At 39.9% G+C, this 27,576-nt stretch overlaps 1 protein-coding gene across 1 annotated transcript; it reads right to left on the bottom strand.

Moving 5' to 3' along the window:
• Positions 1–2,297: 2,297 nt before the first annotated feature.
• On the bottom strand, positions 2,298–18,352 carry TAL2 (TAL bHLH transcription factor 2). Its single transcript, XM_063294923.1, has 2 exons — positions 17,888–18,352; positions 2,298–5,721 (listed from the first exon to the last, which is right to left on the bottom strand). The coding sequence occupies exon 2, from the start codon at positions 5,702–5,704 to the stop codon at positions 5,351–5,353; it is 354 nt and encodes a 117-aa protein (XP_063150993.1). The 5' UTR covers positions 5,705–5,721; positions 17,888–18,352; the 3' UTR covers positions 2,298–5,350.
• Positions 18,353–27,576: the final 9,224 nt, after the last annotated feature.

Here is a 27,576-nt window from a genome sequence, read left to right as displayed (position 1 = left end):
TGTCTTCTTGCTTGCTTATTATCCACTTAACCGCTATATCTATAAAAAAAAATATTGCCAAATTTTAATAGCCTCCAGTGTCTTTTTCCTTGCAAAGAAACTTCATATTCAGTTGCTCCTGTTGTTTCCAACAGCTGGGAGAAATTGGAAAACCAGTTCAACTGTTGTTAACAAAATGAGAGTTAAGACATTGTATTTTTAATATAAAAAAGACTGATTTTGCAATTTTTTTTTAATATATTAGTCATTAAATAGAGAAATGTACAGGAAAACACGTAAGAGATTCTTGGCCAAACAAAAGGGCTCACAAAACATAAAAAGTGCCGACAAAGTAAATCTTTGGTAGATACGTTTAGTTAAAAACACAAGTTGCATATTAATAGCAAGAAGATACACAGCAGTAAGACAGGATACTTAAGAAATACTACATCTACTTTTATCACCATAACATGAAATACTTGCCTTTTGCTTTTGCATCAGAACATTATTATGCTAAGAGAATGAATACTTCATTTGTTTAGTGTATTTGGAAAAAGTTTTAATCACCAGAAATGAAAATTAAAATGGACAATGCCAGCACAAACATGGATAGTTTGGGACTTAACTGAAAATATTTAACCAGTAAGTTGTACCATGTATAGATCTAACAGCAGTTTTAGAATTTCTTCATAAATTCTTTGCATTTTACATGGTTGCTGAAAGTACTAGAATCTCATGAATCGTTATGTTTTCACACATCAAGTCCGCAGACTTAACAGTCTAAAGATGTGACTATAGTGTATTCAGACAATAATAATAATAATATAATAAGGTAATATATTACAATATCCTAGGTTCTTGGGAAGAATTCAACGTGAATGAAGGCCAACACCAGCTAAAGAACTGGCAGCTGTGGTGTCATGTGTATATATCATCATCATCATCATCTTTTAAATTCTTTCCAACCCAACAGAATGTTGGAAAAATATATGAAGGAGTTTGGGACTCTGTTTCTGTCCATCAGCAAGATAACTCTCTGAAAACTGAACAGAACATGACTGGGTAGGATCCACTCCAGAGAGAAAATCTGGGACAAAGCTCCCAGTGCATCTTGATGGAAGACAGAAATGGGCTCAGTAGGTTGCTGATGGCTCCATCTAAGCCCCTTTGGCCTTCCATCTTCTTTCCCAGTCATGTGGCCTAAAGCCATGCTGTTTGTAAGACTTCCATTCTTTGTTCATTCTTAAATGCAGTCATTATAATAACTTCTGCAATTCTCAGGATTACATCTTTACTTCAAATGCAAAATTGTTAGTGTCCAATTCAGCAGGATTTACTTTGAAATAATCTTTCTGCGGAGAGCCAGTTTGGTGTAGTGGTTAAGGCACTGGGCTAGAAACTGGAAGACCATGAGTTCTAGTCTCACCTTGGGCACAAAACCATCTGGGTGACCTTGGGCCGGTCACTTTCTCTCAGCCCTAGGAAGAAGGCAATGGCAAACCACTTCTGAAATCGTGCCAAGACTGCAGGGACTTGTCCAGGCAGTCTCCGAGAATTGGACACGAATGGATTAAAAAAAAAATCTTTCTGCACTAGGGCTGCTGCTATCATAGGATATAGATCTTGGGCCCCTGGGACAGTGTCTTAGGATCCTCACAATTGTGATAATACTGTAGATAAAAGCTCTAAACTTGGGAAAGGAATCTGACACCAGAGCCCTGATAAACCTGGTTCTTCTTGAGGCCAGACCAGAATCCCAGAAAACCTCAAAGGGGGTGTCCCTTAAGCCACTCCCAATCTTTCACTATGTCCCACTCCCCTGATTTAAACCTTTTCTCTCCCAGTGTTAAGTTAACCACAACTTAAGGAAGGACATTTCTGTGGCTGGGCTCATTTATTGTACTAAGCCATGTTTTTTCTTAACTAAAGTGTGCTGAAGAAGGTGTCATTATTTCCTTTGCCCACAGTCCTAAGTCATAAGCCAGGATTTACACAATTTACACACAATGACTTTGTTCACACCATATTCTAAAGCTAAACATCTGTAAAAACTGCATGATTCCAGGCCTCTTTGGATGTTCAGGCTCTACTGGGGCTTCCATTGTATTGTCATTACATGCAAAGAACACAACTGTTGAGAGCCATAGGAGTTATAAAAAAAACTTCTATTACTTCTTGCTACTACTCCTACCTCTATTATATCTTGCTATTACTCCTATAATTTTGCCCCATCTTGAAATAATGTAAAATCATCCTTTTAAAGACATTGGAGTTGAAAAAGAGTAGATAGTATGATTAGCGCAAGCTATTTCCTTCCATTAGCCCTACAGTGTATTTTAGAAGAACCTTCACAACTTGGTGATCACCCAACATTTGGGACTGCATCTTTCATTTGGTGTTCAGCCACCATCTTACAGGTGGTAGCTTTGCCCCACTGCCTCCTCAGCCAAGCATATACACCAAAGGTCTGAACCAGCAGCTCCTCTCATACTGTACTGAGCAGGACTACTAGAGTAACACTTCATCCGTAGGGTAAAGCTAACCTATCTCGTGTCAGTCTAATCTCAGCTTCTGAAATGCCCTATCATTTTTGGAAGGCAGAGTTAATCTCCACTTTCATTACAAACTATTCAGACAGCTTTCATATGGCAATCTTGCACTACCTACTAACGACCAGGATTGGGAAGTTTCCACAATTATAGTCAAATATTGTAACATCGCTATGTCAATCAGAATTTTTTTGGATTTGTTTTTCCAGGTGTATCTTGTGCAGGCATGAATAGTTTTTTTCCCTTTTATTAACTGGGTGCACAGTAATGTATTTGTTCATTTCTGTATGTTCAGTATACGACCTTTTTAATAAACTAAATTAAACTCATTTGGCTCAGCTGGAATGCAGTAACAACAATACTGGTGAGGTAGAACAGTCTGAATTGGTATAACAAAGGAATTGTTACCTCTGTAAATTTAGTCCTAGGCTAAACCTTACCTTGCCTGTTACTTCCCACCCCTCAAAGCATATTCTTTAACAAAACTAATATAGGAGGATTGAAGACGTTTATGACTGAGAATATACGTGCTAAAATGTATTAGGAGCAATTTTTAATTAGCTGAAGTTTAATTCATTAATTGGCATGCCACCTATGAAAACAAAGTACGATTCAATATACAAGCCTTTATTGAGACATATGCACATATATCCAAGTAGCTTTTAATATCTGCAAATAGTCATAAAGCAAGTGGGCCAATGAAAAAATAAAATCTTGACAGACAGATGAAGGAAACAAGCCAAGGGGCGGAATGTTTATTATCAACAGGTTTTAGGCCACTTTATAAGCAATTTTGCCCCATCTGCTGCCCTCTAGAAGCACTGAGCTTCACCTCTCAACTCTGGAACGTTTATGAGGTATACATAAAAGGTAGAGGCCCCTGACAGCGGCAATAAATCTCAGAGTTGTAGTAGCCAGTGAAAGAAATTGGAGAGGATAAAATAAAAACCAGCATAGCTAGAAACACACAGGCCACAGTTTCTGCCCCCATATAAAGGTTTTGCTTTGTTCTTTAACTGAGAAGATAATATGGGTGGCTAGTTGTAGGGTTCAAATAGTGGTTTGTAACTCAAGGAGACCTGTAGCTTTTAAACATGAAATCATTAAAAAAATTAGAAACTTAGAAGCAGCTGCCTCCACTGATGAGAATTAAGTGTCTGAAGGATACCCAGTTATGGGAGAATTTGTACAGAAGGCTAGGTAGAGTGGGATCCCCCATAAATAGTAAACCCATACTCTTAAAAACATTGTAGGAGGAAAGCCGTCGGTCTCTGGCAACCAAAAATATTAGCTTATGCCTTTTAATAAAATGTTTTAGTCGGAGAAGGTGCTGTCAGACTCCTCCTGATTTTCAGTCTTTTTTTTTTTAATGGATGTAGGAGTGAAGTTGGAATTACATTTGGGGGGAAAAAAATGATCACTCAAGCATCTTGTCCCTGCCCTGCTTCATTTCCAGTTTGAATTGGAGTGTACTTAATCACCTCCAAAGTAAACCTTTTTCTCGTCTGGCCAAAAGACACATCCCATCCTCTCAGGTTCTGCAGACCAACTTTTTAATAAAGTACCAATTCAACAACTACATTGACATCTAGTTGGGGATGGAACTGCGCTTGCATTTTTATTTCATATAAAAAGTTGCTCTGGATAACAAGTTTCTGGAAAACAGTGTTTTCAATAAACATTGGTATCAAGAATAAAGTGGTGCATGTGATCCTGTTTTCATTTTAAAGACAATTAAATAGCACCTATGATTGATAAAATGCCACTAAGCAATGAAACGGTTTCCTATTAAACTGTGCTTTAGCTTTAGAAATTATTTAATTATTTTTACCTATTTTCAGTGCAAATGTTGTGGACAGTCTAATTACAGCCAAACTTAAGGTTTTTTCCTCACATGTATAAATCCAGTTGAAATAATCATATTTAAATCCACAATTTTTAAGATAGGCATCTTTGAATATTTCAGAAAGCGGCTGAAAAATCCACTGTTGGTTATATTTGATCAGGCATAGTGGGCACAATCCATTCCTACCTACTCACATATATTCACTATGCATTTTGGTTTGGTTAGATTTTTTTCTAGCTCAGGATCTGACATACACTGGAGGAAAAATAGTAAACAAGATGCACTTACTTTAGCATGAAGATTGCACTGAACTAGGTGTTGCGGCAAAGGAGAAGAGAAGGACCCTTAGTGGTGCTCAACTAACTTTGATATTTATGTACAGTATCTTAAAGGAAAGGGTTTTTAAAAATGAGTAGCCTTGGCTCCAGAGCAATTATTTTTTGCAGATGCTATCAGCAGAACCAGTTAGAAGGTAGGAAATGATCTCCTCTACAGGAAGTGGAAAAGGATACATTCTACCACAGGAGGAGATGCACAATTGCAGAACCTGTTTGACTTAGATTAACCTTTGTCAATCCAGCAGCCAAATCAGCTGGAACGGAAGTTCCCAGAATTCCTAGCCAGCTGTTCTAAACTTGCAGTGTCACTTAGCCACAAGCTACTGGCCCTGGCAGTTTTCACTGGTGTGCAAAGAGTAAAGGCAAAGAGTCCATTGGTGACCTTCTGTGGGCCAGGTCAAAATCCCTTGCACTCAAAATCAAAGCCCTTTTTAAGCAGGCTAGGTTGCTGGAAGTCTTTTTAATTACTGAAAGCCACATGCTTCCTAGGAAATGATTACATAAAATACATTTGAGTTTAAAAAGACCAAGACAGACCAAATAAATAAATAAATAAATACTGTATAGAAGCAAACAACTACCACAACCAATATCAAGGAGAACTATCAAATTGCAATCAGGATGATTACCCTGACTGATTATGGAGATGATGTCTCTGACCAGCATTCTGGGATGTTGCTGGTTGTGTTGGGAGAAGAGGCCTCAGAGTCTTCAAGGAGAGTCAGTTCTTCCATGCGTTCCAAATGTGGATTCTGCTGGAAGAGGCCGAGGATCCTGTCTCGTGGATTCGTGCCTCTCTGCTGCAGCCCTTGCTCCCCAAGGACCTTGACAAGGAAGTTGATGTACCTCATGGCTAAGCGAAGAGTCTCATTCTTGCTCAACTTTTTGTCAGGAGGATGGGTGGGAATCAGCTTTCTCAGCTTGGCAAAGGCACTGTTGACATTCTGTTGCCTCCACCTCTCCCTGCTGTTGGTGAAGATCTTTCTGGTCATTCTTAAGACTGGAAGAACTAGGAAGAGGATGACAGGAGGAGGGAGAACATTATAAAGGACATAATAGAAAGACAAAGTGACTCACTCAATTGCAACCATGAGATAGAAGGTGTGAGTCCAAGATTTGAGTTTATGGTACTTAATGTTGAAAATGAAAGCTTCTTAACAGCAGGGCCCCCAACAGGAGATTCCATACATGATACAAATTTAGTATTGGCCTTGCATATGTATTCAAAGAAGTCAGATTCTAAGCAAGGGGCACCGTTACAATAACAGCATCTATGCTTGCACATAGACATACATGGAGAAGCGATGAGGTCATCTATTAGATTCCTTATGCAAAAAGCATGGTGTTCCCTTTACTGGGACCAACCCACATGCACAAAGGGATGTATAAGCATTCTCCAGAAATTTATTTATTTATTATTTTTACTGAAGAATTGTACACAATAATAAAAGCAGTACAAATTTAAGAAAGAGAAGAGAGTAAAGAAAAATAATAAATAGATAAAGAAAGGAAAAAGAAAGGAAAAGAAAAGAAAGTAACAAAGAAAAATTATAAAGAAGCGGCTTCCAATCTTCTTTACAGCAGTTATAAATAAATTTATTCTCTGTCCTCCCTCTTTAAGTTACATCCTAATTCCCTTCCTCCCATATTCTACCCTTTCTAATCATCAAATCCATAACTGACCAATTTATATTTTTCCATTTTCAGCAAAAAGTCCATAAAGGGTTTCCAGTAGCTAATAAATGTACCATTCTCCAGATTTCTTCATAAGGCAAGATGTTGCAAAATTCAGGGAAAAGCAAGGAAGTACAAAAATTAAGCCAGATGTTTAAACCATGACAAAACTGAAGGCCAGCTCCCAAATGGAAGTTGTGCATTACATGTAAGAAGTGTCTAGTGTTCCTCACTGAGGGATTGCTCAGGGGTAGTTACATCTGCCTAGGGCTCTTAAAATGTATGGGTAGTCCTCGTTTAGCAACCACAATTGGGACTGGCAACTCAGTCTTTAAGTGAAGCGGTCACTAAGTGAACTACAACTGTGCTTATGATCTAACTTCAGCGTTCCTTTGCATTACAGACCTGCAAAGGTCATAAATAAGAGGATTTGTCACAAAGTTACTTTTTCATCACTGTCATAATTTCAAACGGTCGCTAAGCGAGGACCACCTGTAGTATAAATTAGGATTTGTCACTGACCTTAAACAATAACAAATGGGTAGGTCATATGTTCAGGTTTGTCTTTCCCTCACTTCTACTGGTGAGCCAGTTTGGTCTAGTGGTTAAGGTGCTGGGCTAGAAAACAGGAGCCTGAGAGTTCCAGTCCCACCTTAGGCCTGAAAGCCGGCTGGGTGACCTTGGGCCAGTCACTCTCTCAGCCCAACCTATCTCACAGGGTTGTTGTTGTGGGGAAAATAGGAGGAGGAAGGAGTATTAGGTATCTTCCCCACCTTGAGTTATTTATTTAAAAAGGCGAGATAAAAATCTAATAATAATAACACCAACAACAATAACTGAGAGTTGGGACAGTTTATTTTCCAGCTCTGCTGTGGTTTCCCTGAAACCAGAATAATGTAAAACTGTTTCCCCCCCCCCCCTTTTTGCAATGCTGCAGCTTGCAAAATTTGTACATGCTCTGTTTTCCAATTGGTGCCTCATTCTTGACACCCAACTCCTGGATTCAATTCCCACCCCCCAAAAAACTCTGCATCCTATTTATTTAAAACATATTCCCTCTCAAGCCATCCCAGCAGCATGTAGCCACAGTTACAGTTAATGAAAAATGTGCCTTGTTGCAAAAATGCCAGTATGTTATCTTTTCACAGTCACAACTGACAGGAGCTGTTAAATGCAGCAGAGAAAATATGGCTTGGCAGCTTTATAGCATGCGCTCTCTCTTAGCAACTGCTCAGATGTTCTGGAAAAATGGATAAATACACACAATGTGGTCCGAAAATGTGGGATATGGGGGCTAGCAGTCTGCTTTTATTCCTTTTTTGTATTGAGTGGGGATTGAAGGATTTTTAAAATTCCAACAGGTGCAGCAGAAAATGACCATATTGTATGCCATTTTCTGCACTTCCCAGTTGGTCAACTGGCAGCAGCACTGACTCACGGTATTCCCTGCCTGCTATCAGTGTTTTGAGGACAACAGAAGTCAAGAAGATCACAGGTCATCTTGTAATTGGTTTGCAGGGATCTGGATTGGCCCTAATGGGACAAATGCAGTTAGACAAAGCTTTATAGACTGTTAGATGGATGTGTAAGATTAGTCCTGAAAGGGTAAGACCAGGGCCAGAGCAGCACAGTTGGCTCACTAACTCTGATGGAGAATTAAACAAACAAATAACTATAACTGTAATCCAGAATGCCACTGTAAACCAGTACCCCTCTTCTTTTGCTCATGTGGCATGTTATGTATTTCATATGCCTCATATGCCCATGAAATACCGTCATAAATGAAAAATCTGCAGCTTCCCATTAGCACGTCACTCCAGTGGAAGCAACACCATTTGTAGAAGGGCAACAAGGGCTGTCTTGCTTGCTTGCTTTTGCGCTCTGCTTTTGTCAACACAAGCCCTGTGAGCAAATAGCAGGCTTTGTGATTTCCTCAATTAGACGGCATGCTGAAACATGCATCCTTGTATCTCTGACATTTGAACAAGATTGGCAAACAGTAATGCCCTCTCCATCTTGGGAATCTTTCATAAAGAGCTGTTCCTGACTCCTCTTTCATAAGGTGGGAGTGGGAGGACATTTATGGCAGCCAGGCGTGAAACCCAAAACAACGTACGTTTATTGACATACAGGCTGTGCTACCAGCAAGTGATGAGCACAGTAATTTGTTACAATTTGCCTAATTGTTCTATCCCATTGGAAAACCATAGTAGAGGAATTACAGTATATATTCCAGCCTAATGCAGTAAATTTCAAGTGACATTAAGAATCCAAAGTGGCCTAAATTAGATTGCTATTTGGGGTCTTATGAGCAGTCCTCATAGCTGCTGTTATTCAATGTTACTCAAATTCAGCTGCTGTGATGCTGAATTTCAAAATTAGAGTTGAAGAGAATGTAGAATTCAGACTAAGTTAGTCCTGAGAAGCACAATGCAAAGAATTAAATATGGCCAACATAAGCCCCATTAAGGCTTAATACAAATTCTCCTCGTGAATTCCAAAAGCAATTTATTTGGAAGGGCGGTAACTAAGTATATTCATTAAAAACTAATAGCATGCACTATATTCTAATAAAGTATTGCTCATGTTCTGACATGCAGTATGCGCTTTTATTAAGGTCTTATAATATGTTCACTGTATTGGAACAGTTCAGAGGGCATGCCAAGGGAACAGCTGGAAAGTGCAGCTGGGTTTTCTGCTGGCTCAGAAGCATCCCAAGAATCCAGGCCCATGTCTTCTTTTTAAGGAGAATCTCCCCAAACAAGACACCAGGCAAGGGTTTCAAAGAGCTCTGCCACATTCCTCTACAGCAGTGCTTCTCAACCGTGGCAACTTTAAGAAGTATGGACTTCAACTCCCAAAATTCCCCAGCCAGCATGAGTTGAAGTCCACACTTCTTAAAGTTGCCAAGGTTGAGAAATACTGCTCTACGATAAGGCTTATATGGCAGCCAGAAAACGAACAGTGAAGTTCTCCAGAACTACCAACCAGGTCCAAAGCCTTACATAAAGCTTGTACCTCAAGAACACAGTTGGCTCATCAAACCTCCTGCTGAAGATAGATCCCTCAGTGAGCTATCAGTGACACACACACACGCACACACACACACACACCCTCTCCAGGCGTAACAAAAAAGAAAAAAGAAAACCAAACCAAACCAAACCACGTGCACAGTATAAAGCAGTCTCTCTAATAATTCCACAGATAACCCAATGAAACAAAACAGAGAAATGTGGTTGGTCCCCACCCCACTTTTCTTTTTCAACTCTAATTGGCCAAAAAGTGTGTAAGCTGTTGATCCCTCCAAAAGCAAGGTTCAGGAAAGAAAACTCTCCAAATTTGAGGCTAGACATTTAAAGTCATGCAATCTGCAGTTCAAAGTTGGCCAAGAAACTGTGTACATCGACTGCTTTCCTTAGTGGGAGACATGATTGGTGTCAGTTTGGATACAGCTTTCTTGGACAAAGGAAATGATTTGTTTCCCTCAGCTCTGACACACAAAGGCTAACAGTCCACACTGAGCCTTTTCCCATAAGCCATGAGTGGGCAACCTTCCTGCCCAATGGCTGTACTTGGTTTTAGTCTTGGGGCTGCAAAAACAGAGATAGTGATGTCAACATGTCAATAGACCAGGAGAATCCTTGTGCGTTTCGGGGAAGGGAGGGTCAAAGAGCAAAATGGATGCTTATTCTACATGTTTTGCTCCTTAAATCCCCCAAATCCAAATGCCCCCCCTTTTTTTTCCAGACTCGCCCACTCTGTAGGATGGAGAGTCACCCACTGAGGCCTTGGAGGGCTTTCAGTTGCTCTCAAAGCTTCCTGGTCAGGCAGAAAGCAGAAGTAAAGAAATATTACATTCTTTATACTGGCAAGGCCAGAGAGTAACTTAGGGCATTTCAATAGGAAAAGGTCAGTTAAGCCACATTGTGTAGTACTGCGTAGGGTTGGAGAGGGCCTATATAGTCCATTTGTATAGTCCCTCTTCAGAGTAAAGAACAGAGGAGCCTAAATGCAGTATTTTTGTTTTTCAGGACAAATTTTTTTAAAGGTAGAATTGCCTGTTTCAAAAAAAAATGGTTTCATACTGGTTTCATACAATGGAAGTGCAAAGATAAACCAGATCCCAACCAACATGGAATAATAAAATCTCACATCTGCCAACATTCTCAGCCAGCAGATTTTTAGAACTAAAGCAAAGAAGGAGCTGAAATCCAGAAAAAGATGGCATTTCCCCCCACTCCCACCCCCAGTTTTGGAAATGTACAAGGGTCCTTGTGCCCATAGCACATGAACAAATATCACTATTCTGTGTGGCAAATGCTTTCCAATCTTATCCATGTTTCAAAAGCTAACAAAAGTGGTTTTACCAAAGCCAACAATGGGACAAAGCATGAGAAGTTATGGTTGTGTTTGCATGGCATACATAACTATGGTTATCATTTCTATGGTTTACTCAACTAACCCAGTTTTCAAGTTCACATGATATTCTGAATTGTAAACCATCAATGGAAGGTGGGTTTCTACAACTTGTTAAATTAATGTGTGATTGTCTGATTGGTCCAGTGTGTTGAGTGAACACAACCCATGCATTACCTTGTCCTGAAAATTACCAGAATTCCAACACCACAGTACAAAGTCTTGTACAGAACAGAATTTTCTGAAAAGTCTCAACTTCCCCTGCAAAATATATTATAAAAACATCAACACGAAGTAAATCTGTTTCAATGCCCGGGGCACAACTCTTGTGCAAAATCCATTCAGGCAGTTGAAAGCAGAAGCAGCCCTAAGGGATCCTCACAAAAAGTTGTGTCTTTGTCAGGCATTCTTCAGCTGATGGCCATTCATGTAGCTGTAACTCTCACAAGCTACCAAGGACTTCTGTCTAGCCTGGTGAGTATAGGCAATTGCACACAAACAAATTTAAGGACAGTATATAAATACATGCATAACTCAGTTTTTTTCTGGTCATTATTCTATGACTCATCATCAAATGACACATACTAGGTGAATGAGTCTTCAGAAACAGAACTTCTCATTCCCACACTGTTTGCTGCAGTTTCTGAGTGCCTAAAAATGAAGAGATCAAGTGTGGTGTAATGGTTGGTGTGTTGGACCAAGGTTTCCCTCAGCACTGACACACAAAAGTCAACAGTCCACACTCCACCTTTTCCCATAAGCCATGAGTGTGAAAGTTCATTTTGGAGCAATCACTGTCTCTCAGCCCAACCTATCTCACAGGGTAGTTGTGGAGAAAAATTGGAGCAGTGAATATTATGTGTATTTCCTTGAGTTCTTGAAGGGAAAGTAGAATACGAATCTAATAAGTAAATCAGAACTCAGTGCAGATCCAACAAACAACATACAGGCACATATAAGCTAAATACAAGGGTATAGTATTCATTTGCCATTGCTTACAAAAGTGATGCCAACACTACATAAAGTGTCAACAGTGTTAAGTGGTGATCCAGTGGTGCTATTAGGGTCAGATTGTAGAACTAGTGCAGGACTTGATTGAGCAAAATGAAGTGCTTCCATACATCTGGGCTGTCTTCTTTTGAAGTTAAGACATGATCATTTAAAGAGGGAGGACTGTGAGGCTATTTAAAGTAAGGGAAATAATATATTTTGCTATCTAAAGATATCCAATTAAGTCTTGGGTCTAAAATTACTGAACTTGCTCTGTCTTTATCTCTTCAGGCAACAAAAGTGTGGAACATGACTGATGGCTGAAGGAGATGTTTCCAGACAGAGTTCCTGTGAATAGCAGGCAAGATTCAAAATTCTATAAATCAAGATATAATTACTGTACCAAGAGAGGAGGATATGCAGTTCTTTCACATACAGCCACATAAAAATACCTTGCATGCTAACAATCAAGTCACTGTCAAAATACCATTTTTGGGAGGTGCCTTCAAATGAGTCTCGACTCCTGGCGACTACCTGGACAAGTCCCTGCAGTTTTCTTGGCAATGTTTTCAGAAGTGGTTTGCCTTTGCCTTACTTCGGAGGTCTGAGAGAGACGGACTGGCCCAAAGTCACTACGCTGCCTAAGACAGGACAAGAACTCATGGTCTCCTGCTTTCTAGCCTGGTGCCTTTAACCACTACACCAAACTGGCTCTCGCCTAATATTAAAGGAATTAAAATGGTACCATACCTTCCTGAACCTCTGCAAGACATACAACAACAATACCGAATACACAAATAAGTAAATAAATAACATTCAGGTGGAACAAAGTAAGAAGACGCCACAGAACAACTCACTGAGAAATAAGCATAGTCAGCGACCACAGAATAATTAAGGACAGTATTTGTAGACAAGATGGGAACGGTGGGGAGGAATGGAATGGAATGTCCTGAAAATGAACATACTAATTCATACAAACTAACATACTAAAAACATTCAATTCTAGTTATCTGTGGGGGTTATGTTTTTGAAAACCTGCTGCAGAAATGGAAAGCGTGATTATTGAAGCATTGATCCTGAGATCATGTGATGATGTAATCTATTATTAGAACGATGTGGAGACTTGTTAACACAACAAGCACCGCAAGAACAAGAACCTGATTTCTGTAAGTGTAGCTTGTAGTTGAAGCCGCACAGTAAGGCTCTCAGATTTTTCTCCCTACTGCATATGGCTGTGTATAGCCGAATATAGCCCATGTTTGATGAAAAATGGGTTACACTTTTATAGACACGTATAAGCAAATCCATGGAAACAGAATGCAGGGATAATGAGGACTGAGTCAATCCAACAATCTGAGGGATGCCAAACAACAGCACTCAGATTGCACCAACTTGTGGCAAGGCCCCTTGTCTTCCTCTATTAAGAAAGCAAAGTGTCAATATGTGAATAAGAAGAAAGTCTAAATGGTGGGAAAATGGATAGAAAGGAATCTGGACTATGACGAAGTTCCCCATCCTGGCAAAAACCGAAACAGAATTGAAGCAGAACTGAAACCATGTTCTCCAGCTGCTGCTTTTATCTAGTGGAGGATGGAAATTGCATTTTCAGGGTTCCGTGAAATCTTGGAACAGAAAGCAGGACATAGACTGAAGCAAGTGGACTTAAGCATAAGACTTCCTCGCCTTCCAGGACAAGAGAAACCTTTTTTACAGTGTAAAGGTTTACCAAGAGAGAGAGATAATGCTGGACAATGCTTTTCTTTTAAACCCTACTTCCCTGCACTCCAGAAATGTTCATATCTCATTCACTGAGGTGGAGCAAAATCATACAGGCACTGCAAAAATGTATGATGCAATTTTATTTATGTCTGTGTGTTCGTATTTATTTAATTTACATTGCCTTCTTCTGGGGTGGTTTTCTGACTTCCCAGTCTAGCCAGCAGTTATGAAATTCCTAGTTGGTTCCCCCATTTAAGTCCTAACCAGGGCTGACCTTGTTTAGCTTCTGAGATTAGTCAACACCCATTAGGTGCACCTGCTAAGGCACCCTCAACTAGTACCCACAGTTAAAATCTATGCAAATGTATTGTATATAAATCTTGAATTAAGATGAGGAGCTTGAAGTTATGATGATTTCCCTCCCTCCTCTATGGTAGATCAAACAGAAAAAAAACCTTCATCTGCCTCTATTGCCATGTTCTCAGCAAAATACGCCAATGAAGCAGGCTACTTCCTTCTGCTTCACAGTTCAGAAAAATATTGTAGCAGCATTTAGCTGACTGATGGCCAAAGTACTCAACTCTAAAAAAACCTCTGGCAATAATGTAAATAAAAATTAAACATTTTTAGCAGGCAGAGGCGTTTATAGTTGGAATCAAAGCAGACAGGGAGGAGAAGACAATTCTGAGACGTACATGCATACCCCTTGTAGCCCTTTGAAGGAAGCTATTTCCTATTTTATCATATATTTTAAAGAGCTTTTGCAAAGGACAGCAGTGATTACTCAAGGAAGGGCATACACTGGAATCTCTGGAAGAAAGGGTGTGTTGTTGTGTTTCTTAAACAAGGAATAAATGTTGTGGGATTCCCCACTTCTCTTTCTGAAGACACAGATCAAGTAGCATCTGTGAGGAAGAGTTTTATATTCTGCAGCAAATCCCAACACTGTTTTAGTTCTTTTGTTCTGAATACTCAATACCAAACTCCCAGACACAAAACACGATCCAAGCACAAAACGTTTCTAACTGCAACTGAAGGTATATCTAGTTAAAAGATATATACCAGAGACTTTTCTTTAACGCAGCTTTCAAGAGCAAGAGAATCAACCCATAAAAAAATAAAAGCAATCTTTTTTAACAATCAGAAATCAATTTAAAATCACAAACTAATGAAAACCAGGAAAATCACAGCTGGACTTTGAAGAAGCAGGATAAAAACAGTACTGAAGCTTTTGAACTTTATTGTTGGAGAAGACTCCTGAGAATACCATGGACAGCCAAGAAATCAAACCAATGGATCATTGAACAAATCAACCTAGAGTTTTCACTCAAAGCACAAATTATCAGGCTCAAATATCCTACTTTGGACCCATTGTGCAAAGACCTAACTCTCTGGAGAAGGCTCTAACGCTGGGAAAAGTGGAAGAAGAGGATGATCAGCAGCAAGGTGGATGGACTCAATTTCAGCGATGATGCGTTCACTATTAGAAGACCTGAAGGACCATCTATCTATGTGCTCACTTAACAATCAATACCAACTTGATGGATAATAATAATAATAATAATAATAATGCATATACAGTCAACCCTGCTAGTAGAACACTATCAAACTGGACCCATATCACCCAAGAAAAACAGTTCTGTATGGGCAAGACCCAACCACAACTTCAGTCTTAGCTCTCCTTTCTAGGGTCAGCTATTTAGGCATTTTTCGTTTTTTTTCTACTAATACTTTTTTGTATTCCTATTATATCTTGCTTTTGGAAACACTTCTAGACTAAATGCTCTCACAAATCAAGCTTTTCTTATAGGAAAGAACACAGAAGCTTAACCTAATTTATACTTTAATTTGGGAAAATAAATAAAAACCAAAAATAATTGGGTACAAATTATAAGGATAAATTCTTAAGCGCTTACATTTTGAAATCTGAAATTAAAATAAAATAAATGTATTTTCCCCAAGTCAGAGGCTTCATAACTTGTAAGGAAGATATCTCCACTTCTGACCCTGGTGTACTAGAAAAAAAAAACCTTGCAGAATTTTGGATTAGTGTAATTATGCAGCAATTAAATGCTACTGAAATTAATGGGATTGCATTCTACGTAATACTTAAATTCACCTAATGGCCTGCTTTTATCTGAATTACCAGAAACATAACAATTAGAAACCAGGCAAAACAAGCTAAATTAGAAAGACATTCACTCTACAAGCAAGGAGGAAGCAGTCATTTAATAGAGTTAGAAGAGACACCAGTTTTTGCAAATCCACCTGTTCAAAAATAATTTCTCCACTGATTCCAGTTGGTTTTTTTGTAAAGCTGTTCTTTATTTCATATAAACATATAGTATAGATCAAAATTAGCATGAAGTCCTCTCAAAATAATGATAAATATGCAGAGGAAAGCATTTCTGAACAAAGATGAATATGAGAGTAACTAAGCAAGGTGAAATACAGCCCCTTCTGGCCCCCAGTCTAGGGGAGAAGTAGTTTAACCCTTTCTCCTGTGCATTTTTTTTAACCAAATCACTCCAGAAGCTATTTATATACAGTAGTTCAAGGGAACAATTAACTTCATCTCCAACAGCAGCATCTCAAACCAGATTATCTTTAACCTCAAATATACGCACACCACTACCATATTTACATTACACTAAATTCAACTCAGGTCAAACTAATTGTGGCAATGAAGAATTACAAGAATTATGTTTTTTCAAAAAAGAGTTTTGTGAACTTCAGCTCTGGGTATGTGGGAGGGATTCATATCAAGACCAAGATATAGGAGATAGGGTTTAATGCCTTCCTCTTTCATGATTTTCTCCGTAAAAATTACTACTCAACTGCCTGACATTTGTTCTCCTTAGCAAAGCAATGAGCAGCAGGCGTGTTTTTATGTGGTATCTTGCAGTTTCAATCTGGTTTGCAAGCATTCATAATCTGCGATTTCCACCAGGTTTCAGCTAGATTTACTTTTAGAAGTGGTATTTTTGTGAATGGGTCAGGTTTGGGTTTTAGAATTCTGATAAGCAGAGCCAATCTAAGATGTTCAGGAAAGGTGTTGAGGAGATTCAGCCATATTAAATTTGCTTGTTCAAGCCCATCAATCTCAGGGAGAGAATTAAGCACGTGCTTAAATCATTCTCACTGAAATCAATACAGCTCTTGATTAGATAAAATATATGGCATATATTCAGGAAATTCCTTTGTGCCTCTAATAACATATTGCTGTAGAACAAATGTTTTTACCTGCTTTTCCATTAAGATGAAGACTAAGCTGTTGGTGACTATATTGGCACCTCTGCATTGCCATTTTTTGGCCATATACAGAAGTGGCTTTCCATTGGGCATGGATTTAAACAAAATTTTGTTTGTCATGCTGTGAGACAAAATTCCAAGGATAGCCTTCCTTGGTGGTCACTGGTACATTTTTAATAACCTGGGGGCTATTAACTTCCTTTTTCAATTTGGTCAGTTCAACACTGATGATGGAATAGATACAGATGCTTTTTTATTATTCTAATCAGACATACACAGCTCTTCCAATACATTATACAGAAATATGATCCAAAACAATTAACATGATTTCAACAACACTCATTTCATATAGTGCCACTATTTACTGTGGTTTTAAGATCAGGATAGCTTTATAGAAATTATATGAAATGCAACATTACAAATTTATATTCTATCAGAGTAATTTAAAGCTTGGGTGAAACGTAAATATTCGGAGATGCCTCATGAACTAGTGGGCTTTCATAATAAAATATTAAAAAGCTGTAAAAAAATTAAAATGCAGATAGGCTCACAAAACAGTAAAACTGTGAATGAAAGGAATGGACCTTTCATATTGTACAGAACCCACAAAGTGTTATGTATCTAATGCTTCTCCAGTTTAGTGGCTTGTTTTGTTTTGTTTTATATGGATGATAAGATCTTAAGAGCTTTCTTTTAAAGCTTAAGAATGTGATTTCCTAAAGTTGTTGCTCTTTTACCTTTAGGTATGTATGTTATTCAGACCTATAACCAGTTAAGGCTGTGATTACAGTATTTACAGCACAGCAACCACTATGTGGAAAATAGTGGAGACGGGCAGTCACCTGTTAAGCAGAGGCATTTCGTACATTGCCTGAGCAAGATCACACTGGGGTTTTGCATCGGGCATGTCAACACCGGGAGGATCAGAGTCCTCACTTTTAAAATCCCGAAACGAAAATGCAGCGAGGGCAAAGGACATTCCAGGAAAGCATGAAACGCTGCAACCTGCGGTGCACCTGGAGAACGCTGAGCAATTTTTATTTAGGAAAGTTTTCAGAAGACAAAAATGTTATAAATTTTGAAAAAAGGGTGAAAAAAAAAACCATGAGTCGTTTGCAACTTACCTTTTCCAAACAGCACAAGCTGGTTCTAGAGCAATATTCACAGCCGTTGAAGTCGGCAAGCCTCTCCTGCTCGCAGCCCCGGCTCTCTCACCTTCAAATCGCCACAGCTCCTCTCCTGACAATCCAGCCAAACGCCAATCCCAGCCTGCCGCCTCATTTATAGAATCCGGGCTCCTTTGTCTGGCGCGTGTCAGCACTAACGCGGCCGATCTTGGCAGCTTATTCCGCATCTCCTGGGAGATTCCTTTCATGCTGCCATCTTCTGCCCTACTTACTCCCAAGTGGGAATAGGTGGATCCAGCAGGGCGATGCTTTGTTCCGAGACACGAGGGTTCCCTCAAATTCACCGCACTTAAAAGAAAACCTGGAAGGATGGGTTTTGCAAAAAGCCAGAACCTAGCGAATTCTGCAGCTTTAAATACGAGCCAGGCCAAGGTTGAATTTTGCTTTGGAATCTAACAGGAAAGCGGGGATCAACTATAGAACTGGTGTGCGTATCAGGCATCAAATCAACATGCAGTGTCAAGGGTTCCTCCCCATTAAGTATCACATCCTCAAATAATTAAAAATTTGGGGGAGAGACCAGGAATGGTAGGTGAGGCTTCTACGAGAGTGGAAGCTGGACTGCTCTTCTCAAAAATTAATATAACATCAGTGAAACACTTTATGAAAAGGAACTTTTGTGAAACATGACTGCTGTTCCTTTTACGTTTTGTATCTGATACACATGCAGACAGTACAACATTTCATATCAATTGCAGGCATGTTTAGATGTCCAGCTGAAAACAAGGAAGCTAGGAGAGAGATGGTCTACCGCTCCAGAAATCCATGTGCAAAAAATCCCACGTTCAGAGCCTGACATTTCGATTTTAAAGGGATTTAATGACTAGATACAGCCTCTTTCTCACCCCACCTCCACAAAAAAACTGCTAGGAACCAAAGAGAAGCCTCAAGTACTTATCTGAATAGAAAGGCAGCATAGACATCAAATAAATAAAGGAAAGTTTCAGCTTGATGGTAGAACAATGCCTTGATTCACCATACAGCAGCTTTAAATGTTCTGCCAGGTAGCAACTTTAGGGGGGGGGATTAAGTATGAGTAGGCATTTCACATATGGAGGCAAGCACAATTCCTCTAATCTCAAGAGATGAACTGGTGGAGGCTGGTGGTTTATGAAAATAAAGCAGCTTTCTTTACCATGGGCTGTAAGTATATAGATATTAAAGGCAAAACTGAAATACTTTGGCCACATAATGAGAAGACAGGACACCCTGGAGAAGATGCTGATACTAGGGAGAGTGGAAGGCAAAAGGAAGAGGGGCCAACCAAGGGCAAGGTGGATGGATGATATTCTAGAGGTGACGGACTCGTCCTTGGGGGAGCTGGGGGTGTTGACGGCCAACAGGAAGCTCTGGTGTGGGCTGGTCCATGATGTCATGAAGAGTCGGAAGCGACTAAACGAATAAACAACAACCACCACCAGAGAGCCCAGGGGGTGGGACTTCTCATATCTCTTTGCTGCCATCTAGTGGTTATCTGATTTCTTGCAGCCCAGATACTGTACTGTATGCCTACTATACCAAATGGTGCTCTCCAGATGTATTGGTTTGACAACCCCCATAATGCCCTTTCAAATTCTTGGTACAGTTAGGAATGGCATCATAAAGGCCGGTTCAAACTCTGATTTGTCTGCGTATAAAGTAGCTGCAGTCAGGCACCATATCCCTCTTGTCTTGAGAAAAAAGGCCAAATTAATATGCTGCAGGAAACACCAAGTTTTATAGAAGTGCAAAACATCTCTCTTTAAAAAGCCTATGGACTGCACACACACACACACAAATTATCTGCCCCATGACAACTGCTCGAAAGTCATGGAAAGTTGAGTATGACTTGACAGGGTTAGTATCTTGTTAGCCCTCCAAGGTAGATTAGACAAGAAGTACAACTATGAGTACTAACACTATCTTTATTGTAAGGCTACATTAACATAATCTTGCCAGACTGAAAGTATTCTCCCCTCCTCTCCTTTTACTCTCCGGAAAACTAGGGAGAGTCCCTTCTGAAATGTTTCCCATGTCCCTTCCCCTTTCTGCGGACTGAGATATCTTTTCTACGACAGTTGTCCAGTCTGCAGCTCCTCTTTCTGTCTCCCAAGGTCGTTCCCACATACCATTACCATACATATCTCGGCTGAAGTTTCATTGTTAGGTTATCCTGGGGCAGATATGGCTGCCTGACAGGAATCCTAAGAAACAACCCTCATGCAGGAAGGCAAGAAAGCAAGTCTGGTTATGGAGTCCTATTTCATACTCTGTCTCTCCTCCAGCCCCCCAAGGAGAAGGTAGCCCATCCGATGTGACCAAAAGCCTCCACACTTTTTTAGACCCAAGCACGCAGCAAAAATGGCCTTTGCTGAGCCCCTGGCAAGCTTCCAAACATTAACTGGTAAGCTGCAGACTGCTGGATGAGTTGCAAAGTGCACAGCCTGGCCTTATGGTACAAAAGTGTTCATTGTCATGTTTTCCTTCCATCTCTCCTCCAGGCTGTCTCATCATTTTTGAAGTTTTGAAGTCTCCACCGCCACCATTACAAAAATGCTAAAGAATCTCAAAACCCCAACAAGTTGATGTAATCATTCCTCGTATTTGTGGATATTACTCTTCAAGTCTATGCATCCTGAACAGGAAGGAGGCATCAGTGACCATCTACCAATAAGTAATAAAAGAGGGAAAAATTCTCATCATCTAGGGAATTTAAAGACATTAAACCATCTTTTGCAGGAGTTAAACGATCTTTTAAAATTTTAACACAGCCCAAGAATGCCAACACTTAAAATTTCAGTGGCTTGGAAAAACAGGCCACGCATTCATGTGTTTGCAAGTTCCTCTCCTGAAGCACTAAACTGGAGGCTGTTCTTTTCTCATGGTAAATTAAAGCCACAGCCCTGTCCTCTGAAAGCTGTGTCAATCGCTTCATTTAGCACAAGTGTTACGTTAACTAAATCCCTCACTGCCCCACTTGGAAGAGGCCTTTGGCCTCACAGAAGCCTCATTTCCATATAATTTATACTGGAAAGTTGCCCAAAGGGCCTCCATGTGCAATCTCCTCCAGGCCATTATTTATCCCCTGCCTGAAGCAGAGGGATATTCTAGCCAGGCATCTCTAACATGGGAGAGAGCTTTCCTCCAGGACAAGAAGGAGGACCTGTTTATATCTCTCAAGATGCAGGAAACTCCCCAAAAGAAATGCATCCACTCATCTAATGCCCACATAACATTTGCTGGGGGAATGGATTTGTGTTGAATCAAAATGAAAACCATTAAAATCAAACTAAAGCATTATTCAGAAGATACTTTATGACTGGAAACATTCTAGTTATAATCATGGATGTACTTGTCTGAAAACACTGACATGGATTTAGTGAGATTTGCTGTATAGGGCTGCTGTCGTTCTTATAAATGGTACATTGGACTTGTCAAGCCTTTGGTGGCCCTTCTCAAGAGCTGTTTACAAGGGTGTCTGAGTGGGCTGGACATGCTAACAAGGAAGTCTCCCGTTTCCATGAACTGTAGGTAAACTTTGATTCCTAATGTCTTTTGAACCTCCCTTTACCCCAGTGTGCAATATTAGGACAGTGATAACCAACTTAAGTGTTATTGATACGTCCTTGAAAGCACATTCAAAGCAGTGTCCTGAAAGTGGTATATAAACATTACTTTCTCACAGCAATTGTCTAGATGCATTTGCTTTACAAAAATAATTTGCCATACAGTGATGATTGATATTTAAAGAAACAGTAGAGAACACCTCAGCCTTGTTCCCACAACATACTTAACTGGACTAGTAGAAGGTTAATATGTTGTAGGAGGACATAAAGGGCTCACCTGACCCTATGAACAAAGTCCTAGGAGTCATATATTTGAGATGGACAGAGAGAGATGGACAGAGAGGGAGGGAGGGAGAGAGGGAAGGAAGATAAAGTTCAAAAACTGTTCTTTTATCATTTTTGTGGTATTATTTTTCCATCTATCAATTAATCATAAAACTTTGAGGATGCTGTCCACATAGGGAAGTCACAGCTCTGTTATTTATGTGAAGGGATGTGCATCTTTTACATTCATATCTAGTTCACATCTATTTAATAGCAGTTGATACATACAGAGCCAGGGAATGTGTGCTTTTGAAGAATATCTAATCAAATTTAAAACATCAACATCTGAAGGGGTTAGAAATGGTACTTAGGGTCAGCATCATGCTCTCCCAAGATGTTTCAAGAGGCAGACCTGACTTTTTTTTCTCTATATGTTATATACTGTGATTTTTAAAATATTGCCTATTTTAACAAAATATACAGTAATCAACAGATTACAGATCAGGGTTTTAGAAGCCTATATTAGAGGGAATAAAGTGAAATAAACTTTGCCCATCTGTTAGTAGATGTAACAAACAGAAATCATGAGAAAAGATTATAATAAATCTGGATTTGTCCTTCAAAGAAATGTAAATGTAAATCATTCTCAAACAATAAAAATAGCAAGTAATAGAACAGCTACACCAGCCTACTGCAAAATTGAACCTCTGTAATAACCTTTTAACCTTTAAAATTCATTGATATTAAGATACCTGAAACAGGAGTGCCCATGTGATATACTTTAGGGATATTTATCTCAATTTAATTCCAGGCCTTAAAATTTTTCACATTTTTGGGCCGGCTCCAAAGAACACACTGAAGAAATGGTAAGAGAGATTACCAATGAGAGTGTATTTGAGGCTGCTAAACAGTTGCTAAAATTTAATGAAGAAAAAAAAGCAAGAAGAGGGAAAGATTAAGTCCTTTACATAGCAAGCATGGCTTGCTTAAAGTGTATGAGGAGGTACTAGATTTTCACCATCAGAAATAACAAGGCCATAACGGTTTATCAAGCAGCTAAAATAATTATACTCAGCTGTAATCCACAGTCCAACTTTCAGACTCAAGGGACACTCACAGACCGAATTTGTGCTGTTCCAGGATTAGCTTAATTTCCCTGTGATCCCACAGCATCATCCCTGTAGGGAAGTTGAGCACATTTATTTTCAGCTCAGTTGTGATGCATACAGCTAAAAATACTGCTGAGAATAGGCCGTTTTCCCACTGATGGGAACCTCTTCTTTCCCTTCCAAGTTCACACACTACGGTATCAATAACATCCACAGAAAACTGTGGTAATGCCATAATGCTACATGTGCAGCGATGGCATCACACAGTGAAAGCATCACACAAATGCCTCCATTATGTACTTGTGTTCCAACATCTGATGTCCATGAATTACTTGTGGTATTTGCATGGTATCATTTGCCTCCCTTGGCTACTTGGGAATGCCCATGTATGGTCATGTTACGATTTCAATGTTCATTTTAAATTGGGAGCAGACCATGAAGGCTTTTCCTTTTTTTAGTACACTGGAGGTTCAGCTTGCTGTTTGGGAGTTGTTTTTTACCCTCTCTCGTTGGCCAGCTGGAGGGAGCATTGACAAATTCTTGTAGGGTTCTCAGTGTTTCAAGTTCAGCTACAGCGATGAGAACCATGGGTTGGTTTGAAAGGGTTCTTAAGGTTGTGGAATGAAAACAGTGGAAGTATAGACGGGACCTCAGTTTTTTTTCCTGTATTCTTTTGCCATGCTCCAAGTTTTGCCACTGAATTTCAAGTACTCTCCTGCAAACTATGACTGGCAGTTTTTCTTTCCAAATCAAGCATATTAAATTTGAATAATAAATAAAAATAAAATAAAATATTTCAAACAGTGCTTTCAGTTCTAATGTAGAGGGTAAATACAAATCATTGTTTGACAGTTCAGATATACTATGCTAACATACAATAATTCCATCCATCCTGGAAATCACGAAGGAAATTTGGACACAAGAGAAGAGGAAAAAAAGGACATGCAAGTCTGAGAGATGAACTAACGCTTGCTGTTACATCTGAATCATTGCCAGTTTCTACAAAGGAAACAAATCTAAAATGTGAGAGGAATTGTGCAGGAAACATAGCCCTCCAAAGAATCCATGACTCCTTCCCAGCTATTTCTCAAAACCCTTATTTGAAGAAGTCAGGGTACCTGGAACAGACTTGACAATCTAACTGCTAGATCAGAGAATCTGGGGTTCTCCAGAAGAATTAAATTACAACTCCCATCCTTAAATTACAACTCCCCAGCCTTCTTGCCAAACAGGATGAAAATGGTCATCCAACATTTGTAGGAGGAAGATAAAGTAATCCTTCACTGAAGACCTAGAGATATTACCTAATATTTTCATAAGGAACTTTGCATTCAGTGTTGGCTAACAATCATAGCAGTCAAGGTTTGAACAGCAATTATGGCTGATCACCTACAGCCATTTTACAAAATTCTCTTCCTTAATATGGTCCATAATCCTATGCAGGTTTATTCAGAAGTTATTAGTCTACTGTATTACATGGTTAATAGGAGTACTGTAACTCATGCACATATGTGTGTGTTTCATTGAGACTTCTCTTTTGCAAATCATCATGGAGGGTTAGAAAATGAGACAGACTGAAATCTCAATGAGTCCCATCAACACGTTTTTGATGTCTATATGCAGAATTGTTTTTAACATACTTTTATGGTGGAGGAGGAGATTGACAAATGTTCCATATATCATGTAACATGCATTTTGAAGCCTAGGTAGTTCTCCTCACTCTGAGAAGAGTGGAAAAGGAAGCATAAACCATGTTTTTCTGCCTAGCAGCCTCCAAAAGAAATCCAAGTCACATACTAAACTATGGGAGTGGTATGGGAGGAAATAGGGCAGCACTGCTTAAATAAATGTCTGAAGCAGGCATAAACTCTAGAATAGCAATATAGCCTGCCTTCATTTGTACTCATCCAAGCTTTTATTGTTGCATCCTCCGTGATAATCCAAACAGATCAATTAAAGGTTGCATCCACATCAGACCATTTGACGCCAATGGGCCACTTCCCTGCCTTTTGGATCTGCTCACTGCTCCACACCCCTTTCCCCTCCCCAAAGATCCTGAAGGTCTTGTCAGCCTGCAGGTGCAGTCTCTCTCCAATATGGTGAGAGTTATGAATAGTAAAGATTTTAGCTCAAGCACATGGAGGCCGTTCAGACACCCTTGGATAATCCCCAGTTAATCAGATTATGCAAATTCTTCTGTCAACCCCTCACCCTTATTCACCAGTCTCAAAAATGAGAAAATTAGCCAAGGTCTCTTGCAAAAACACTGAAATGGCAGAAAGGTACTTCATATATATCCTCTTCCTCGCCCATCGTACCTGGCTATTTCAAGGCACCATTCTTCTGGCTTCATGACCTGCTAACCATCCACGAGTGGAAGTCTCACTTCTGCTTCATGTTTTGTGTTCCAGTTGGGAAGCCGAGAGACAAAAGGGCCTGGAATTGGCAGCGGGCGTGGCTGGGAGTGGGATGTTGGCCCATTCACCCTTTCCCCCCACTTTTCAAAATGCTGATCTGGCAAAGCTGGATTCTGAGTGTGAATATAAAGACCCATCATTTAATGCTCACAGGAAAGCCCATGTGGCTTTCTCCGAGGGAGCCTCAAAAACTACAGCAGAGAAATAATAGTCTTCCCATGTCTCCATGTTTAATGAAAGATAAAATGGTCTATATTCAAAAACCAGCTTAAAAAAAGACAGCTCAGGCCCTGTGTTCCATGCTATAGCCTTCTGGATTGTCTGAGAGGGGCATGTTGGGATTGTCATGGAGCACCTTCTATTTTTCTGAATTTCTGGATTAGAAGATGAGGCCACCCTGGTTTTTCTTCTCTCTCCATCCAGCAAACCTGCTTCTTACAGCAGCTCTGATGACACATTGGAGAGGAACGGGAAAGGAAGGGCAACCTTAACAAAGGGAGCCATCATTGTGCAAAACTAAGTGGCAGCCCTCACATAACTCCCAAGGCATTCTTAGAAATTAAAAATGGGGAGTAGCTATAGCTCAGTCAGTGCTTTGTTTGTAAACCTGCCCGGACAACAGTAAATTGGGCAGAATTGGGAATGAAATGGGTAAAACAGAACAATCTAATTAGTCTTCTGAAGAATGTGTGTTTGGTGCTTGGCTGCACCTACCTATCCCTGCCCCTCTTAAGCCAGCCATTTTTGTTGAGTACCCACAATATGTTACCAAACTATCAAATCTCCCACTGGCTTAACAAAGTTGGAACCTCTGCATTAATTCCGTTATACTTTTGCTTGGGTTGAGAAAAAGGGCATTTCTGGCACCTTTTTAGATCTTTTTTCCCCCACAATCCTCTCCTGAGGGAACCTTTCCCACATTAATTCTTAAACATTGGTAATGCTCTAACACACTGTTTCTCAGCCCAGCAACTTTAAGATGTATGGACATCAACTCCCACAATTCCCCAGTGGCTGGGGAATTGTGGGAGTTGAAGCCCACACATCTTAAAGGTGTTGAGACTGAGAAACACTGTTCTAACATCTTGTTTTAAGGCCAGGACTGGGACTCACTCACAGTTGTCGTCAAAGGAAACTGTTTTAAAGCCCAGTTTAGTACATATACAAGGGAGAGAGGGTGGATTGGAGGGAAAATACATTTGGCACTCATGTCTGTAATGAGATGTCACTGCTCGTGCTAGCTGAGGACGATGGGATGTGTTATCCTAAAGATTTTGAGAGTACAAATTGACCAAGGCGCCCGCCCCTGCAAATAGTAACACTGTGAGTTTCTATTACGACAAGTTTCCAACAGTTGGGTTTTGTTTTTTTTGGTGAGCTTTCCAAAGTCACAGATGCACTGATAAGATCTTGTATCTCTGCCTGGCAAGTGGTGCTTATTTAAAACGCATATATAAAACTTGAATGCTACACACTGAGGATGCACGGATGAACAATAGCCTGCAATAAAAGCACTTGTCCTTTTGCTAAATCCCAGCAACTAAAACACGAAAGAGAACCATTCCTGTTGCTCTTCAATAAATGTGGTTGGAAAGTGTGTGCTGCCTTTTCGGGAAAGCTCCAGGATGCCTTTTACCACCTGCCCTCCTACCTCCGATTCAATTGCAGACACAAAACCCATTGCCGATAAAGAAAAGATTAATTTGAACAGTAGGTATTTTTCTCAACATAAATTCTCAACCTATGAAAGTCGGCAGACAAGAGGCACTGTTCTCACACTGCACAGAAGCACAAGGAACAGAGATGTTCAGCCAAGAGGCACATCTATTGCTGCCCAAGGATGGCCATTTCAAAACACTGACCCAACTGGGGGTGTTTGGGGGCTGTTGCTACCCCTCCGTTGGTTGCAATTGTCTCTGTCTTGGAGACTCTGTGCAAAAAAAAATCACTTCAAGTTTGTAAGAAGAGCCCTGTTATTTTCATTTGAAGCCTGTTGAAGCTGAATGCCCGGTTTGGATCTAAGAAATACAAATTGAAATACGAAGTAAATGGATAGCATTAAGCAAGTCATCCTTTCTCAGACTACTCTATCCCATAAGATCACTGGGCAACTAACTCCTTGGAGAAAAGGCAAAACTTGTAGGTAACATGTATGTATGTTAGCCCCATCTCTGTTAGTCTTCCGGAAAGCATTGAAAACATGGTTCTTCCATCTTCCCTGGGGATCCCATGGTGAGCTTGCAATGTGGTTGTATGAGGCTAAATGATGGTTGTTCTCCCACTCTCTTGGG

The sequence above is a fragment of the Candoia aspera genome, chromosome 2 (genome assembly GCF_035149785.1).
Source record: "Candoia aspera isolate rCanAsp1 chromosome 2, rCanAsp1.hap2, whole genome shotgun sequence".
Taxonomy (NCBI): domain Eukaryota; kingdom Metazoa; phylum Chordata; class Lepidosauria; order Squamata; family Boidae; genus Candoia; species Candoia aspera.
The sequence above is the reverse complement of the archived record's forward strand: the minus strand, read 5'-3'. Positions and strand labels throughout refer to the sequence as shown.